Genomic DNA, 20,160 nt, shown 5'->3' with positions numbered 1-20,160 from the left:
TGGGTACATATGAAAAGGCAGCATTGAAATTAAATACAATTTAATTAAATCCTGAATACTTTTATTAACATCAAAATGCTAGACAGGGTGAATAAATCATATGAACCCTTAATGCTGCATTTTTTTCTTTCCGATGCTTCATTATGCAAACATTTGAACATGCAGCCAAGTTGGAGAAACTTTTTCATTACAAAGCTAAAATCTACCACCTAGATTCTACCATTAACATTTTAACTATCCTTCTCTCTATTCATCCATGAATTCATCTTACTTTCTATTCATTTAAAGTAAATTGCAAACATCTCAACAACTTCCTCAAATATTTTAGCATGTAGTTCTTTAATGACATTAATGTAAAATAAAATGCCCAGATTTTCAGTGTACATTCTGAGTTTTTGATAAATGCATACATCTATGTAGTCCAAACCTCTATCAAGGTACAGAACATCATAATTCATCCACTCCACAGTCACCTCCTTATCATCCCACTCAATTTCCATTTCCACCCAAGACAATTATTTTCATATTGTGACTTGTAAGAAATATATATTTGGTCTTCATCCTTGTTTCTGGCACAAAGCTCCTAGAACCCGTGGCATTTCCTCTAATGACAGTGATAAATCTGCTTTTGTTATGTTAATGAGGTGGTTCAGACACCATCTAAGGATGGTGGCTGGTTGCCAATGGAGCCAACCAGGTGATGCAAGGGTTGGAACTTTCAGTCTCACCTCCTGACCTCCAGGACAGGAAGAGGGGCTGAAGAATTGAGTTCAGTCACCAATGTTTAATGATTTAATCAAACATGTATATGTAATAAAGCCTCCATAAAGACACAGAAGGAGAGCTTCCAGGTTGGTAATCACATGGAGATTTGGGGAGAGTGGAAGCTCCTTGCCCTTTCTTCATACCTTGCCCCATGCATCTCTTCTATCTCGCTTTTCCTGAGTTCTACCCTTTTATGATAAACCATAATCTAGGAAGTAAAATGTCTCTTTGAGTTCTGAGCCATTCTGGCAAATTAATTGAATTCAAGAAAGGAGGTTGTTGGAACCTCCAATTTACAGCTGGTAGGTCAGAAGCACATGTGAGAACCTGGCCCTTCAACTGGTATCTGAAAGATGGAGAGCAGTCTTGCAGTATTGAAACTTTAACCTGTGGAAGCCGATACTGTCTTTAGGTAGATAATGTTGGAATTGGGTTGAATTGTGAGACACCCAGCTGGTGTTGGAGCATTGCTTGGTGGTATGAGGTAACCACATGCCCAACACATATGTTGAAAATTGGTGCTTAGAACCCATTTAACTACTCCTGTGATTTTCTACTGCAATGCTGCATATTTCTAAAAGTGATCAACTAAATAAAAAGAAATTATCATCTATTCAACTGCTAGACTTCTATTTTCCAAAGACATTGAAATATTTTTCTTTCAATGAGAGAAAGTATTGTCAAATTGTATTTGTGAAATACTTATGCATCTTTCAAATAGTTGAGTAAAAACTGGAATTGTTAAACATTTATTTAAAGGGAGGCTACATTTACTTGAAGATTGGAGCATTAGGCACCTTCCATCAAATTTCAAAGAGCTAGTTATCTTCATTACAGATGAACCGTGCTCACATTTCTTGTTCTTCACCTAGTTATCTCACAAATTTAGATCCTGTTTTAAAATTCCTGGCTAGCTCAATACCAGCCATACAGTACGTACACAATAAATATTTGTTAAATGGTTAAAACAATGGAAAGGTTGCAGAGGGAACTAACATTTACTAAAGGTTTAGAAATATGATTAACAGAATGCTACATATTTTAAAAATATTATCTTGCTTTTCTTTAAAACAATCCTGCAAGTTAGGTACACTTTGCTAATGCCTTGCACATGATAAATGCTCAGTATATCACAATAACCTAACTAAATGGATCACTATAACTGTTGAACTCTGCAGGCTGTAATTTACTCCAGGGTTTTAACCCCCAGGAACATCAAAGCAACAATTGGATTACCCATGTGCAGCAGGCTTGACACTAACCTTTTTATATCCACAAATTTTGTCTGGACCAGGAAAGAGTAGCTCTTAGAAACTCTTTATGAATATATAAACCATTGGCATTTGATTATCAGTTATTGCTCCATTCTAAGAACTGTAAATATTAGCAACTTTATTTCAGAGTCAGAATTTTTCCTACTTTAATTGGTAAGTTAAAAAAGCTACAGAATTCTGGTAAGCAGAATACGTAAGTTTTAGTATTCCATGCTAAAAGCAATTCAATTGTAATCTATTTCAGAAGTGCAATGGGAATTTATAAGGATATGCATCTTTAAGACCAAGCTGGAAAATGAATTTTAATCAGAATTGAGGGAGACCAGATCTGGACTTCCAGTATAAAATGTTTTTATAGAACAAATGAAAGAACCTTTCTCAATTTTCTATTTAAATACCATTAACAAAGGAAGGGAAAAAGCAAATAAAAAGGGCAAAATGAACAACTGAGTAAATAAGATAACACTAAACAAAAAAATACTACACCATTACCACAAACTGCCAGATAAAAATTTATCAAAATCTGGAAAAAATTTTCACTGTAAGGCAGATGTCTGCTCATATCCATGTAGTCACCCAAGAAATATTTATTAAGTACCTCATCCTGTGGCATAATAGGAAATCCCGAGGGCCTGTAGGCTACTTATAGTACATTTTATAATGATTGTTGATTACAAATGAGGCCAGGAATTTGTTTTGCAGTAATAATTTAAAATGAGTATTGCCAGAAATTTATTATTCAAATTAAATGACTAATTGGCAGATTGTATCTTTAAACATAGGCAACAACTCCTGGTGTTGATTTTGTCAGTTGAATAGTCAGCTGTTAGAAATGATTTAAATGTTTCTAGCATTTGAATTGTATTGGTTGTACAAGAGCACATTGACAATATTTAAAAAGTGATTGAATCCATCTATAGATGTGAGTACAGCATGTCACTAAATTAAGTCTGTTATTCTAATCCTATAAAGAATCTTCAATTATAGTAATTTTATAAGATGATTAAAAACCTTAGATAAGATTTGGTTTATCTGGAACGAGTGTATGGTATTCATTGCCTATGTGCACACACTATTCTTCATGAGATATTTTCCATGATGGCTGCACTGTTTCGCATTCCCACAAACATTCACAAGACTTCCCTTTTCTCCATGTCCTCACCAACACCTTTGTCATCTTTTTTTGGTCATCTTTTGGATACCAGCCATTCTGACAGGTTTAAGGTAATATCTCATTGTAGTTTTGATTTGCATTTTCCTGATGATTAGTGATGTTCAGCATCTTTTCATGTGTCTTTCTGCTAACTATAGGTAGGTCTTCTTTGGAAAAATGTCTTCAGGTCTCTGCCCATTTTGTAATTGGATCATTTGTTTCTCTGGTGTTGAGTTGTAGAAGTTCTTTATATATTTTGGATATTAACTCCTTATTGGACATAAAATTTGTGAATATCTTCTCCATTTCATTCTATTGGTTTCCTTAACTGTGCAAAGCATTTATTTTGGCGTAGCCCCAATAGTTTAATTTTGCTTTTGTTTCCCTACCCTCAGGGGACATATCTAGAAAAATGCTAAGGCTGATCTCAAAGAGATTACTGTCTATGTTTTCTTCTAGGAGTTTAATGGTTTCAGATCTTACATTTAGGTCTTTAATCCATTTTGAGTTTATTTTTGTGTATGGTATATGAAAGTCATCCATTTTCATTGTTTTGCATATAGATGTCCAGTTTTCCCAGCACCATTTGAGGAGACTGTCTTTTCCCCATTGTATATTATTGTTTCTTGTGTCATAGATTAATTGACCATGTAGGCATGCTTATAAATGGTTCCAATTATTATAGCTTTGTAGTATACCTTGAAATGTGAGATGGTGATACTTTCAACTTTGTTCTTCTTTCTCAAGATTGCTTTGGCTATTCAAGCTCTTTTGTGGTTCCATACAAATTTTAGTATTATTTGTTCTAGTTCTATGAAAAATGTTATTGATATTTTGATACAAATTGTATTGAATCTGTAGATTGCTTTTGTGTAGTATGGATATTTTTTGAGCACGGCATATTTTTCCATTTGGGTCATCCTCACTTGTTTTTTTAATCAATATCTTGCAATTTTCAGAACATAGGGCTTCCACCTCCTTGTTTACACTTAGTCCTAGGTATTTTATCCCTTTGGTGCAATTGTAAATGGGGTTGTTTTCTCAGTTTTCTTTCTGCTACTTCATTATTTCTATATAGAAATGCAACAGATTTCTTATTTATTTTTAATTTTTTTTCCTTTTTTTAAATTTAATTTTATTGTGTTATGTTAGTGACCATACAGTACATCATTCTTTTTTGATGTAGTGTTCCATGATTCATTGTTTTCATGTAACACCCAGTGTTCCATGCAATACATGCCCTCCTTAATACCCATCACTGGGCTAATCCATCCCCCCACCCCCCTCCCCTCTAAAACCCACAGTTTGTTTCTTGGAGTCCATAGTCAAGATAAAAATCTTCTGCACAGCAAAGGAAACAGTCAACAAGACAAAGAGGCAACCCACAGAATGGGAGAAGATATTTGCAAATGATACTACAGACAAAGGGCTGATATCCAAGATCAATAAAGAACTTCTCAAACTCAACACCCAAAAAACAAATAATCAAGTCAAAAAGTGGACAGAAGAGATGAACAGACACTTCTCTGAAGAAGACCTGCAAATGGCTAACAGACACATGAATAAATGTTCATCATTAGCCATCAGGGAAATTCAAATCAAAACCACATTGAGATGCCACCTTACACCATTTAGAATGGCAAAAAATTGACAAGGCAAGAAACAACAAATGTTGGAGAGGTTGTGGAGAAAGGGGAACCCTCTTACAGTGTTCGTGGGAATGCAAGTTGGTACAGCCACTTTGGAAAACAGTGTGGAGGTGCCTCAAAACATTAAAAATAGAGCTACCCTATGACCCAGCAATTGCACTACTGGGTATTTACCCCAAAGACACAGATGTAGTAAAAAGAAGGGCCATATGCACCCCAATGTTCATAGAAATGCAACAGATTTCTATATGTTAATTTTATATCCTGCCACATTACTGAATTCATTTATCAGTTGTGATAATTTTTTGGTGGTCTTTAGGGTTTTCTATATATAATATGTCTGCAAATTGTCAAAATTTTAGCATTCTCACCCATTTGTAAGCCTTCTATTTCTTTTTCTTGTCTCATTGCTGTGGCTAGGACTTCTAATACTATATTGAATAAAAGTGGTAAGAGTGGACATCCTTGTTCCTGATCTTAGGGGAAAAGCTCTCAGTTTTTCACCATTGAATATCATGGTACATGTGGGTTTCTCATGTATGGTCTTTATTATGTTGAGATATGTTCTCTCAAAACCTATTTTGTTGAGAGTTCTTATTATGAATGAATTTGTATTTTGTCAAATGTTTTTTCTGCATTTATTGAAATGGTCCTATGGTTTTTATTCTTTATCTTGTGAATGTGATGTACCACATTGATTACTGAACCACCCTGGCATCTCTAGAATAAATTCCACTTGATCATGATGATTTTTTTTTTTTTAATGTACTGTTGAATTTGGTTTGCTAATATCTTGTGGAGAATTTTTGCATCTATGTTCATTAAAGATACTGGTTTATCGTTTTCTTTTTTTGTGGTGTTTTTTTTGATTTTGGTATCAGGGTAATGCTGACTTTGTAAAATGAATTTGGAAATTTTCCTTTCTCTTGTATTTTTTTGGCAATAGTTTGAGAATAGTTATTAGTTCTTCTTTAAACATTTGTTAGAATTCACCTTTAAGTCATCTGGTCCTGGAGTTTCACTGGGAGTTTTTTGGCTACCTACTTAATTTCAGTGCTGTAATCAGTCTGTTCAGATTTGCTATTTCTTCCTGATTCAGTTTTGGGAAGTTATATGTTTCTAGGAATTTATCTATCTATTTTAGGTTGTCCAATTTTTTGGTATATAATTTTTCATAATTTATTATCTTTGTATTTTTGTGATATCATTATTTAATTTTGAGTCCTTTTTTTCTTGATGAAAGGCTAAAAGTCTATTTCATTTATTTCTGCTCTACTCTTTATTATTTCTTTCTTTCTAGTAGTTTTGGGCTTTGTTCTTTTTCTATAAGTTGTTTGTTTTAGATTTTTCTTATTTCTTGAGGGAGACCTGTATCACTAGAAACTTCTCTCTTAGAGCTACTTTTCCTATGTCTCAAATTTTGGACTGTTGTGCTTTCATTTTTATAGTTCTCCATGTATTATTTAGTTTTTGTTTTCTTCATTGACCCATTGATTGATTAGTGCCATTTTTAAGCTCCATATGTTTGTGTTTTTTCTAGTTTTTTCTTTTCATGTAATTGATTTCTAGTTTTGTACCATTGTGGTCAGAAAAGATGCTTGATAGGATTTCAGTTTTCTTAAATTTATTGATATCTGTTTTGTGGCCTATCATGTGATCTATCCTGGAGAATGGTCCATGTGCACTTGAAAAGAATGTTTACTCAGCTATTTTTGAGTGGAATGTTCTGTGTATATCTGTTAGGTTCATCTGTCCAATGTGTTGTTCCAAACCACCATTTCCTTACTTCTTTCTGGATGGTCTATTTATTAATGTAAATGGACTTTTAAAGTCCCTTACTATTATTGAATTACTGTAAATTTCTCCCTATATGTCTATTGATATTTGCTTTATGCATTTAGGTGCCCTTATTTTGAGTGCATAGATATGTACAATTGTATTCTCTTTTTGAACTGATCCTTTTTATCATTATATAATGCCCTTCTTTACCTCTTGCTACTGTATTTGTTTCAAATTTTAATTGACATTCTATTTAGTTTACATACAGTGTAACATTGGTTTCAGGAGTAGAATTTGGTGATTCATCACTTACATATAACCCCCAGTGCTCATCACGATAAGTTCATTCCTTAATACCAATCACCCATTTATTTTAAAGTCTAATTTGTCTGATATAAGTATTGTTAGCTTGGCTTTTTTTTTTTTTACACTTCCATTTGCATGGTATATAATTTTCCATCCCTTCACTTTTAATCTGTATGTGTCTTTAGGTCTGAAGTGAGTCTCTTATAGGCAGGGTTTGGCTTTTTTAATCCATTCAGTCACTTTATATCTTTTGATTGGAGCACTTAGTCTGTTTATATTTAGAGTAATTATTATTTTTTTAATTTATTTGAGAATGAGAGAAAATGAGTAGAAGGAGGGGCAAAGGGAGAGAGAATCCTCCAGCAGACTCCCCACTGAGTGCAGAGGCCCACACGGGGCTCGATCCCAGGACCCCAAGATCATGACATGAGCTGAAATCAAGAGCTGGACACTCAATTGACTGAGCCACCCAGGCACCCCTAAAGTAATTAGTGATAGGTATATAATTATTGCCATTTTGTTGTTTTCTGGTTTTGTAGTTCTTCTCTGTTACTTATTCTCTTGATCCCTTTGTGGTTTGATGGCTTTCTTTAGTGTTTTGCTTAGATTCCCTTTCCTTATTGTGTATCTATTACAGGATTTTGATTTGTAGTTACCATTAGGTTCATATACAACATCTTGTAACAGTCTATACTAAGCTGATGGTTGCTTAAGTTCAAACACATTCACAAAGCACTGAAGTTTTACTCCCTCCTCCATGTCTGAAATACATTGTCATATTTTACATCTTTTCATTTTGTGTATCCCTTGGCTAATTTTTGTGGATATTTTGCCATTTTTGTGTTTTAACCTCCATACTGGCTTTATAAATGATTACTCAACTACCTTTATTATATTTACCTTTGAAATTTTTTCCTTTCATACTTTTCTTCTACTTGTGGCATTTTTTCTGCTTAAAGAATTCCCTTTAATATTTCTTGTAATGCTGCTTTAGAGGTGATGAACTCCTTTATCTTTTGTTTATCTGGGGAATTCCTTCTCTCTCCTGTTCTAGGTTCTACATTGCTGGGTAAAGTATTCTTGTTTGTAGGGTGTTTTGTTTTTCCTTTTAGCATCCTGAATATATCCTGCTACTCCCTTCAAGCCTGCAACATTTTTGCTGAAAATACCAGCTGAGAGCCTTATGGGGTTTCCCTTCTATGTAACTTTTCTTTTGTCCAGCTGCTTTTAAAGTTCTCTCTTTATCACTATTTTTTGCCATTTTCATTCTTATGTGTCTTGGTGTGGACCTCCTCGGGATAATCTTATTAGGGACTATCTGTGTTTCCTGGACCCAGATGTCTCTTTCCTTATCCCAATTAATGCAGCTTTCAGCTATTATCTCTTCAAATACGTATTATGCCCCCTTCTCTCTCTCTCTCTCTCTCTTTTCTCCTTCTGGGATCCCTATAATGCAAATGTTGTTATGCTCAATGGTGTCACAGAGTTCCCTTATTCTCATTTTTTTTTTTTTTTTTTTTTTTTCCTTTTTAGCTTGGTTGCTTTACATTACTCTGGCCTCCAGATCACTGATCTGTTCTGTATCCTCTAATCTACTGTTGATTCACTCTATTTTCTTATTTTGGTTATCATATTCTTCATCTCTGACTGGTTCCTTTTTATATTTTCTATTTCTATTTTGAAGTTATCATTGTGTTCTTCCACTCTTTTCTCAAGTCCAGTGAGTAACTTTATTGCCATTACTTTAAATTCTTTATGAGGCATATTGCTTATCTCCATTTCATTTAGCTCTTTTACTGTGGTTTTGTCTTGTTCTTTGGAACATATTCATCTGTCTCATTTTGTCTCTCGGTGTTTGTTTCTGTTAATTAGGTAGGTCAGCTATGTCTTCTGGTCTTGAAAGTAGTGGCCTCGTGAAGAGGTCCCGGGGGCCCTGCAGAACAATGCCCCCAGTCACCATGACCAGGTACTCCAGGGCTGCCCCTGTGTGTGGGGAGGCTGCCCTTCGTGTGTGGGGGCCGCCCCTGTGTGGGCTGCCCCTGTGTGGGCTGCATGTACCCTCCTGTTGTGGCTGAGCCATGATTTCCCAGCCAGCAGCAATGACAGATTTGTCTGCTGTGGAGGCATTGGACAGTGTTTTCCATCTGTAGTATTGAGAGGCCCGTGTGCACTGGGCAGCAGTGAGCCTGGTTGTCTGCAGGTAGCCTCTCTGCCACAGCTGCAGGCGCACTGAATAGCAGGGCTTGCTCCTTGCACAGCCAGCTAAGAAGCTAAGCTGCAGGAAACATGGATTTGCTGGTATATGTGCTAATCTATCCCCCATCCCCAGGGCAGGAATCTTTTTGGAGTGGTGCTGGTCCTGCTGGGACTGCTTGCCAGGTATGGCTCTGCCGGAGTTGTTTTGGAGGGATGCCTGTCAGGGCAGGTGGGTTAGATGGAGTGGGTTGGCAGGGGAACATGGGGGCAGGGCACCTGGTGCTGCTAGCAAGGTATAGATAAAGAGTGTTATTGCTGGCTCTCACAAGCATTCTAGCTATCTAGGCTGGGGGAGGGGAAGAAAAATACCACCTGTCAATGCTTTTGTTCCTGGAGAAATCTCCTGTAGATCCCTGTCCCTCCAGCACATGTTCTAAGATTAGTCAATATATTGCCTTCACATATACCCCAGGGCTTTTCAAACTGCTGCTTCTTTGCAGTGTCTTGAGCCAAGTTCTTTAGTATGCTTACTTTTTAAGGGCCGGAACTCAGTTTCTACTGCCCTCTTGCTCTCCCAAAGTTAAGCCCTGCTGATTTTTAAAGCTCCTAGGATTAAGCTGTGCTGGTTTTCAAAACCAGACATTATGGGGACTCATCTTTGCAGCAAGGTTCCCTAATACTGGGGAGACCCGGTGCAGGGTCTGATCCTCTCATTTCCCCATGCTTGTGATGTCCCTTCTGTTTGTGGCCAGTCATGCTAGGGGTTTGTTTCTCATTCCCATCTCCACCCTTCCTAACCTTGTCCATGTGGCCTTCTCTCTATGATTAGCTATGGAAGGTCTGTTCTGCTGGACTTCAGATTATTTTCAGTTAGTCACATAGATGTAGCTGCTATTTTGGTGTGCCCACAGGATGAGATGAGCTCAGGATCTTCCTACTTTGCCATCTTCCCAAAATTTTAAATGTTTAAAAAAAAAATCCCATCCATTTATTGCCTTGAAATTAAAGGTTGTTTCAAATGTAATTTTAACGTAAACTGTATCTGAATATGAACTGTATCTGAAATTCTTATGCAGTTATTCTGTATCATTATCTTTTGCTTTTAATTTTATTAAGCTTTTAAATTTTAATTCCAGTATAGTTAACATACGATGTTGTATTGGTTTCTGGTGTACAATATAGTGACTCAACAATTCTATACATTACTTAGTGTTCCTCATGATAAGTGTACTCTTTAACCCCCATCACCTATTTCACCCATCCCCCCACCCACCTCCCCTCTGGTAGCCATCAATTTGTTCTCCATAGTTAAGAGTCTGTTTCTTGGTTTGTCTCTCCCCTCCACCCCCAATTGCTCATTTGTTTTGTGTTTTAAATTCCACATGCTGGAGTGGTGGGGGTGGGAGGGATGGGGTGGCTGGGTGATAGACATCGGGGAGGGTATGTGCTATGGTGAGCGCTGTGAATTGTGTAAGACTGTTGAATCACAGACCTGTACCTCGGAAACAAATAATACATTATATGTTTAAAAAAAAAAAATTCCACATGAGTGAAATCATGACATTTGTCTTTCTCTGATTTACTTTGCTTAGCATTTTACTCTCTAGCTCCATCCATGTCATGGCAAATGGCAAGATTTCATTTTTTTCTATGGAGAATCCTATTCAATTGTATATATACCACATCTTCTTTATCCATTCATCTATCGATGGACACATTAGCTGCCTCTCTAATTCGGCTATTTTAAATAATGCTGCAATAAATATAGAGGTGCATCTATTCCTTTGGCTTAGTGTTTGCATTTTGGGGGTAAATACCTAGTAGTATGAATTGTGGATTGTAAGGTAGTTCTATTTTTAATATTTTGAGGAACCTCCATATTGTTTTCCAGAGTGGATGCACCAGTTTGCATTCCTACCAACTGTGCACAAGAATTTCTTTTTCTCCACATCCTTGCCAGCACTTGCTTCTTGTGTTTTTGATTTTAGTCATTCTGACAGATTTGAGGTGATATCTCCTTGTGATTTTGATTTGCATTTCCCTGATGATGAGTGATGTTGAGCATGTTTTCATGTATCTGTTGGACATCTGTATGTCTTCTTTGGAGAAATGTCTGTTCATGTCTTCTGCCCATTTTTCAATGGGATTATTTGTGTTTTTTGTGTGGTGAGTTGCATAAGTTCTTTATATATTTTGAATACTAGCCCTTTATTGCATATATTGTTTGCAAATATCTTCTCCCATTCCGTGGGTTGTCTTTTAGTTTTGTTGATTGTTTCCTTTGCTGTGCGGAAACTTTTTATTTCGATGTAGTCCCAATAGTTTATTTTTGCTTTTGTTTCCCTTGCTGGAGGAGACATATCTAGAAAAATGTTATGGCCAATGTCAGCGAAATTACTGCCTATGCTCTCTTCTAAGATTCTTATGGCTTCAGGTCTTTTAGGTATTTAATCCATTCTGAGTTTATTATTGTGTAAGGTGTAAGAAAATTGTCCAGTTTCATTCTTTTCCATGTAGATGTCCATTTTTCCCAATACCATTTATTAAAAAGACTGTCTTTTCCTCATTGCATATTCTTGCCTCTTTTGTTGAAGAATAATTGACCATATAATTGTGGGTTTGTTTCTGGGCTTTCTATCCTATTCTATTGATTTATGTTTTTGTGTCAGTACCATATTGTTTTGATTACTACAGCTTTATAGTATAACTTGAACTCTGGAATTGTGAAGCCTCTAGGTTTGTTTTTTTTTTTTCTTTTTCAAGATTGTTTTGGCTGTTCAGAATCTTTTGTGGTTCCATGCAAATTTTAGGACTGTCGTTTCTAGTTCTGTGAAAAATGCTGTTGGTATTTTGATAGGGATAACATTAAATGTGTAGATTACTTTGGGTAGTATAGACATTTTAACAAGATTTCTTATCTATGAGCATGGGATATCTTTCCATTTGTTTGTGTTGTCTTTCATCAATATTTTATAGTTTTCAGGGGTGCGTGGATGGCTCAGTTGGTTAAGCATCTGCCTTCAGCTCAGGTCATGACCCCAGGGTCCTGGGATCGGGCCCCATATCAGGCTCCTCCCTGCTCAGCGAGTCTGCTTCTCCCTCCCCCCACCCCCACTCATGCTTGCTCACTCTCTCAAATCTTTTAAAAAATATTTTAGTTTTCAGAGTACAGGTCTTTGGTTAAGTTAGTTTTCAGAGTACAGGTCCTTGGTTAAGTTGGTTTTCAGAGTACAGGTCTTTGGTTAAATTGGTTTTCAGAGTACAGGTCTTAGTTAAGTTTATTGCTAGATATTTTATTATTTTTGGTATAACTGTAAATGGGATTTTTAAATTTCTCTTTCTGTTGCTTCATTATTAAAGTGTATAGGAATGCAATGGATTTCTGTACATTGATTTTTGTATCCTGCAACCTTACTGAATTCATTTATCAGTTGTAATAGTTTTTTTCGCAGAGTCTTTAGCATTTTTATATATAGTATTATGTCCCCTGCAAATAGTGATAGTATAACTTCTTCCTTACCAATTTGGATGCCTTTTATTCCTTTTTCTTTTCTGATTGCTATGGCTAAGACTTCCAGTACTATGTTGAATAAACGTAGTATGAGTGGACATACTTGTCTTATTCCTGATCTTAGGGGAAAAGCACTCAGTTTTCCACCATTGAGAGTGATGTTTGCTGTAGGTCTTTCATATATGGCCTTTATTATGTTGAGGAATATTCCCTCTAAAGCTACTTTGTTGAAAGTTTTTATCATGAATGGATGTTGTACTTTGTCAAATGCTTTTTTTTTTTTTTACATCTATTGAAATGATCATATGGTTTTTTTTTAATTCTTATGTTAATCCCCATACATTACATCATTAGTTTTAGATGAAGTGTTCCATGATTCATTGTTTGTGCATAACACCCAGTGCTCCATGCAGAATGTGCCCTCCTCAATACCCACCACCAGGCTAACCCATCCTCCCACCCCCCTCCCCTCTAGAACCCTCAGTTTGTTTTTCAGAGTCCATCGTCTCTCATGGTTCGTCTACCCCTCCGATTTCCTCCGCTTCATTCTTCCCCTCCCGCTACCTTCTTCTTCTTTTTTTTTCTTAACATATAATTGCATTATTTGTTTCAGAGGTACAGATCTGAGATTCAACAGTCTTGCACAATTCACAGCGCTTACCAGAGCACATACTCTCCCCAGTGTCTATCACCCAGTCACCCCATCCCTCCCACCCCACCCCCCACTCCAAGAGAAAGACATGTATCATATGATCTCACTGATATGAGGAATACTTAATTGCAGGAAATGATCATATGGTTTTTATCTTCTGTCAATGTATCATGTTGATTTGTGAATATAGAACCACCCTTGTATCCCGAAAATAAATCCCACTTGATCATGGTGAATGATTTTTTAATATATTTTTGGGTTCAGTTTGCTAATGTTTTGCTAAGGCTTTTTACATCTATGTTCATCAGGAATATTGGCCTGTAGTTCTCTTTTTTTGTAGTGTCTTTATCTGGTTTTGGCACCAGAAGGGGGATGCCTTTTTTTTTTTTTTTTTTCATGCCAGACAGTGAACTCTACATAATATTTTTTTTCCTCTTTTCCTGTTTTAGCAGAAAAAGCTGATGATCTTGACCCAGTCAGGGACTGAGATGAATTGAGGTTGTGAGGTGGTTTTGACCATGTTCTGTTAAGATTCCAATTCATATATGCTCTGACCATATGGATCTCTAAGGTTTCCAACTGGAGCTTGTATGTTCACAGGGGACTGTCTCCATGATAGTCAATAAACTTGAATCTTTGCCTTCTTAGTACTGTAAGCCTGTTAAAAAACTCAACTCTGCTATTGAAGCCTTTTCCACTGAACTTATTAGCCTGCTGCCCTATGTGGCATCATTATTCAGCAAATTGTCTTAAAAGGAAAGCCAGCTATAGCCAGTTTTCATTCTTCCCTTTTTCCTGGGATTTTTGTCCCTTGAGTCTCCAATTTTGCCTCCTTAGCTACACAAGGGTCCAAAAACGGATTTCTCTCTCTGCAAAAAACATCTCTCAATTTGATCAAAGACCAAATTTTTCAACTTATTTCCCTGTGTATAGATTCTGTAAATACCCCCAGAAAAAGAGCAGCTACACAATATCTTGAATGTTCCTACTTCCTCAGAATGCTGCCACTTTCATTCCTATTCACTTCAGCAATAGCCTTTACAGATTTTTTTTTTTTAAATCCACTGTGCCTAGGTCTTGGTGGGACCATTTTTCTTCTTCAAACCATTTCCTTATACCATGACTTCATTTATTTAGTACATATTTCAGTAGTGACTATAGGCTATGGTAGAGGCACTGTTCTAGGTGCTGGGAATATAGTGGTAATCTAAGATCCTACATTGACAGATTCTATTGGAAATAATTAGACCATGAAAATATACACTAATAAATATGTAAATTGTTAGGTAGTGGTAAGTTCTATGATGTAAGAAGATAAAGGGGATAGAAAGTGATGAGGCCATTTTATGTGGGATGTTCGGAGAAGGTCTGTCTGTTAAGGAACTATTTGACGGTGACCTACATGAAGGTCACAGTGAGATATGTGTATGTCTGGACAGCATGTTACTTACAGGGAACAGTTCATGCAAAGCTAAAGCATTTTCATTCTGGTGATTCTGAGGAACAAGTATGCTGGTATTAAAGTGAGGGTGGTAAAGATTGGTGACAGAAGTAGCAGTTGGTACATTGAAACCGATTATTCCTGGGCTTGTATTTATAGATACTTTCCTTTTAACAGAAATAGAAAGCTATTCAAGGGTTGTTAGGAGAGACTATTTTATATTTAAAAAGACTAATTTGGCCTTTACTTATATTTAAAAAGATTAATTTGTGATTTGTTCCACATAGTACATCTTTCATAATCATTCAGGCAAGAGAGGACAGTGGTCTGAGCAAGCTAATGTGGAGTTTAGAAGTGTGGACTTCTGAGCTAGATTGCTGACATTCACATGCCAACTCTGTTGATCATTACCTGAATAATCTGCTTGATCTTTCTGTACCTGAGTCCTAGAAAGGGCAGAAGAGGGTGGAATGGAAAGGATGAGGAACATGTAAAAAGCTTTAGATATGGTATATTTGAAATGACAGGGGGAATTCAAGTGGAAATGTAAATTACAGTCTGGAGCTCAATGGGTAGTCTAGAATGAAACTATTTAGTCAGAATATGTACTATTATTTGAAGCTATGAGATTATATAACTGAGCTAGAGGAATTCATTTAGAGAGGAGTATCCAGTAAGGTATCCAAGATGGATTAGTGAAGGAGAAAACCACATGATAGAAATATCCTGGAGACCAATGCTAGGTTGTATTCCACAAAGGTGGGGTGATCAATGGTGTTAAATGCTAGAGATGGTGATAGGTGATCAGGTACAACCACGGAGAGGTGACCATTTGAATTAGCAATGAGGTGGTTCTGACCTTGCCAGGAGCAGTTATGGTAAAGAGCAGGAAACAAGGCTGAATGAAGAGGTTTCAGAGAGAAAATGGGAGGGGATAAAAAAGGTAGCAAGTGAGACAATTTACTGGAGGGGAAGAAGAGATCCCCTCCAATGAGATACAAATGTCACTTTTATTTGATGGTTAGTGTTGATCCAATCTTAGGCAGTAGGTTTATGGTTTGGCTCATCTGGGTTAATTGAAAGGACTTTATGTCTCTAGTCTAGTGAATACTCAGTTACTGAACTCAAGATCTCTCTGGGTTGTTTGTTGGAAGGATTCACAGTATTCTCTATCAGGTGTGTGAGGAGTCAGCATCTTCACTCTGCTGGAATAGTGTTCTTGAGGTCACAGAACTTGAATCTTTACAAACAGACCCAAACTATAATTTTGCTGGGCAAATTTTCAATGGTTTATATTACTTCAGCATTCAAGTTATCTGGCTAGCTGACACTTCTAAGCAGTTACATCTTAACATGTTCTCTTATTCTCCATTAATCATTATGATAGCTGTAATATTACACTGTATTCATTGCATTGATGTAATGTTACATTCTGATAGGTGGGATAACAAGAGTGTAAGAACCAATACATATAAGTACCAGGGAGTATTCTGTTTGATATCTATATTAAGATTAACATAAAAGTGTGCTAGGGATTTCATTAACAAAATACCACAGACTGGGTAGCTTAAACAATAGGGCTTTCCTTACAGTGTTGGAGGCTAGAAGTCTAAGATCAAGATATTAGATGGTTTTGTCTGAGGCCTCTTTCCTTGGCTTGCAGATGGTCACTTTCCTGCTGTGTCCTCACATGGCTTTTTCTCTGTGCACATACATTCCTGGTGTTTCTGTCATGTGTCCAAATTTTTTTTTTTTTTTAAGGACACCAGTCAGATTTGATTGGGTCCTACACTAATAACTTCCTTTTTTAATGAAAGATTATTTGACAGAGAGAGACACAGCGAGAGAGGGAACACAAGCAAGGGGAGTGGGAGAGGGAGAAGCAGGCTTCCCGCTGAGCAGGGAGCCTGATGTGGGGCTCGATCCCAGGGCCCTGGGGCCATGACCTGAGCCGAAGGCAGACGCTTAACAACTGAGCCACCCAGGCACCCCTAATAACTTCCTTTTAACTTAATCACTTCTTTAAAGGCCCCCATCATCAAATATTCCACATTTGGGGGTACTGGGGATTAGGTCTTCAACATATGGGGTGTGGGAAAACACAATTCAGCCCACAACCTGTGGTACTGTGTTGTATTAGTGCATATTTTTAAAACAATGGGGAAAAAAAAGAACTGATAGAGACAATTTGAAAATGAGAAGTCTCAAGACTTGAATCAAAGGAGAGCTAGAAAAACTAATACATTAAGTAACATTTATTAAAACTCTATGAGATGTGTATATTTGTATATATACACAAACACATACATAAATATATATATAAAATTAGGTATTATTCCCACTTCTCAGATGAGGACACTTAGATTCTGAACATGAATCCCATAATTCATAAAAGGTCTTAAGTCTATAGAGCTATCCAAATTAAGTTTACATTCAACATATGGTAGCCATGGCAGAGAAGATAGGAATGTACAATATAACTTAGAACATTTGCAATAAAAAATTGTTCAAAATAACAGCTATAAAACAGATTAATTTTAGTTATCTAATATTCATTTCTGTGCTTTGCATTTCCAGATGATTAGAGATAAAACATGATTGTACACATGACAGAAAATTGCTCACATTATAAACGTAATTCTATCTTTTGTTGAGCGAATGCTAATTATGAAAGTCTTGGTGCAAATTTTGATTGATAAGACGGTAAAAGTTTTAATCATCTTTTCCCCATAGTGATTTTCAAAAGTTTGAGAAAACATGAAAATATGTAAATGCTAGTCTCTTCAAATAAATTTGATGCATTTTCAAAAATATTTCCTTTTGCAATAAGCAGTTTGTGTATTTTAGAATTATAAATTGTCACCTGAACAATGCAAATTGGCAGCTATTACAGTTATGTACACAAGTCATTTTGCTTCAATTACTTTTGCTTAGTTTTGAATTTTCAGTGCCACTTTCATAAATCATCAGGTAATAATTTGTTTAGAAGTCAAATATTTAAAAGCCATGTCTAATAATTAACTTTAGGGCTATAGAAATGAAAGAGTACCATCAATATGTTTGTGTCCTATCTGTGTATATTCATCATTTAAAGTAGAACAATATTCACACTGACATGTTTAGAAAAAAATGACATAGCTTGTTTGAAGTATATATTCAAATATTTAAAAAGGAAAAGAAGATTGGATTTATTTCAAAATAACCTTTAACTTCTGAAAATAACAATCACATTCAAATGAACTTGTAAAACATTTTTAAGTTTTATTCAAAATATGAGATATCATCATTAGCCCTTATCTTACTCTTGAAAAATGGAGACAATTATACAGGGAAGGAAGGGAAACAGGGCTATTAGATTTTAAGCTCCAGTTTAAAAAATATTCGGATAAGGCAGGTAAAAAACTCCAGATACTTTCCCAGTGTCAAACGTTGTCATATGCCTGCTTATCTCATAAATATTATCATTAGGAATAATAGTTTTATTTTAGATTTTTTTTCCTCAATACCATTTCTTGCTTTAAATGAAGGCTCCCCAGCAGTGCTAATACCTGTTTCATAAACTGACCTGCAGTTTCTTTAAATCCAAATCGATTGGAATTTTTTTTAAAGCATAAATATCACACACCCATGGTAAAATATTGTATCACCACCAAATATAAGTGATTAGTATTTTACAATGAAGAAATTCAGAGCATTTAAGAGTATATTACTATACTATGATTGGACTGACCAAAGTATGGGCCTTTGTATAACAGATTCTGAAGAAGTCACCTGAAAACCAGGGGGAAATAGTGGTTGAAATAAAGCTTAGCGATATAATTTTAATCAAAACTCATCAGACCTAATAAAATTCTTAAGAAATCGATGAAAAGCACTGTTCCTAATGTGAACTATAATTAGGTAGTCTTGACTGTTGGAGGAAAATCACCAACTCAGTAGCTGACCTTGATGTGGAAGCAAAAACAGAGGGCTTTGTTATTATTTATTAGGCTCAGGGAGGAGACTTCCCCCCCCCCCTTAAAGAGATTTGATCAAATGTGAACTGGTAGCCACCAAAAGTGGGACAAGCTATCAAATGGCCCTATGTTGTAAACCTCCAGTTAATTCTGACATTGCAGAGAAGCCTATTATCACCTTACTTAAGAAATGAAATACCAAGTAAAACAACAACAATGAAAAAATCAAACAACAATAACAAAACCCTGTGATAGTGAATTTGTACGAAAACCATAGTAAGGAATTAAAATGTATACAGCAACAGTGCAAATGGCGTCCATGCCAGGTCCTGTGCATATGCAGGGTATGCTTCTTGTCAGCAGACCCCTCTGCAGAACTGAAGTGTAGTGAGTGTATTCTGCTGCCGGTTCACTAACACCGAAAGTAAGCGTGGCCACTGCCGTTATTTGTGGTTGTTGGCTGAACGTCCATCATTTTGGGAAACAGTCACTAGACTTTTTTCTTAACAAGCAGTTTCTCATTGATAAGATTCACTCTGGTTCACTATGGATCAGAACTTAATTGACCTCCTTCGTTTTCTGTTCACTCCTTGCCTCTTTTTAAAACTCCAATGTTTGATAGGCAGCCACTAAAATAAATCCTTCCCCTTTTCAACTTCCCTTTCTTTTCCGTAAGGTGGACCCTATGTAAACCTAAAAACATATACGGTAACCTAATATACAAGGTTTCTCAAAGTGCAAAATGTGTTACAGTATCATAGGCTTCATTTAAACAAAGCATTTTATACAATACAGTACAGTTTGAGGTTTCTGCTCATAAATTACACCATTCAACAGACAACTACTGTAAAAAGCTTGGCTGACTCAAAGTAACCCAATGCTTCTCCAGTTGAACTGTACAAGCTTTGTTCAGACCTAAAAAAGCGTCATCTTCTACTTATATGTACATATATATTTTTAAATGCCATCTAAATGCTTATGTAGAGCTAGACAAATCTCACAAACCACGAATTTTACTGTTTGGTTTCTGGTTCACACACACACACAGTACACAATATTTAAAAAAGATAATGTGCAGAACTATTTTACCTCTTTCTGCAAGATCTGCTCGTCCTCTAAGTCTTTTGGAAGGGTTCTCGTCCGCTGCAGCACCACACTAAGCTCTTCAATTACCCTTGATGGTAACTTACTATCAGAGTCCAAAGCAGCTTTGCCATTCCTGTCCTCAGTCTTCCTCAGTGTCTTGAGGCCTTTATGGCTTTTTTGTTGCCCATGAAAGACGTCAGCCTCTGTGTCCTCCAGACAGTTGAAACTCCGATGTTTTCTGGTTCGAGTTCGAAGTTTCTCATCCTTGTGTTCCAGGCAGTGGGCCACCATGGAGGCTCTCTCCTTTAAGCTGCTATCCCCCAACTCTTGATCCCGCTTTTCACTGAGCTGCAACCTTTCCAGTTCTGCTCTGGCGCTCTGAAAAGAAAATA

The 20,160-nt window shown here is 36.4% G+C and overlaps 1 protein-coding gene across 1 annotated transcript in view; it reads right to left on the bottom strand.

The window, feature by feature from the left end:
* Window positions 1-17,918: 17,918 nt before the first annotated feature.
* The window catches only part of ARAP2 (ArfGAP with RhoGAP domain, ankyrin repeat and PH domain 2), a 169,065-nt gene continuing 166,823 nt past the window's right edge, over window positions 17,919-20,160 (bottom strand). Inside the window, exon 32 of the mRNA XM_044913011.1 lies at window positions 17,919-20,146. Within this exon, the coding sequence (XP_044768946.1) occupies window positions 19,763-20,146 (384 nt within the window). The 3' untranslated portion in view covers window positions 17,919-19,762. The remainder of the gene's footprint in view (window positions 20,147-20,160) is intronic.

The sequence above is a fragment of the Neomonachus schauinslandi genome, chromosome 2 (genome assembly GCF_002201575.2).
Source record: "Neomonachus schauinslandi chromosome 2, ASM220157v2, whole genome shotgun sequence".
Lineage (NCBI taxonomy): Eukaryota > Metazoa > Chordata > Mammalia > Carnivora > Phocidae > Neomonachus > Neomonachus schauinslandi.
The sequence above is the reverse complement of the archived record's forward strand: the minus strand, read 5'-3'. Positions and strand labels throughout refer to the sequence as shown.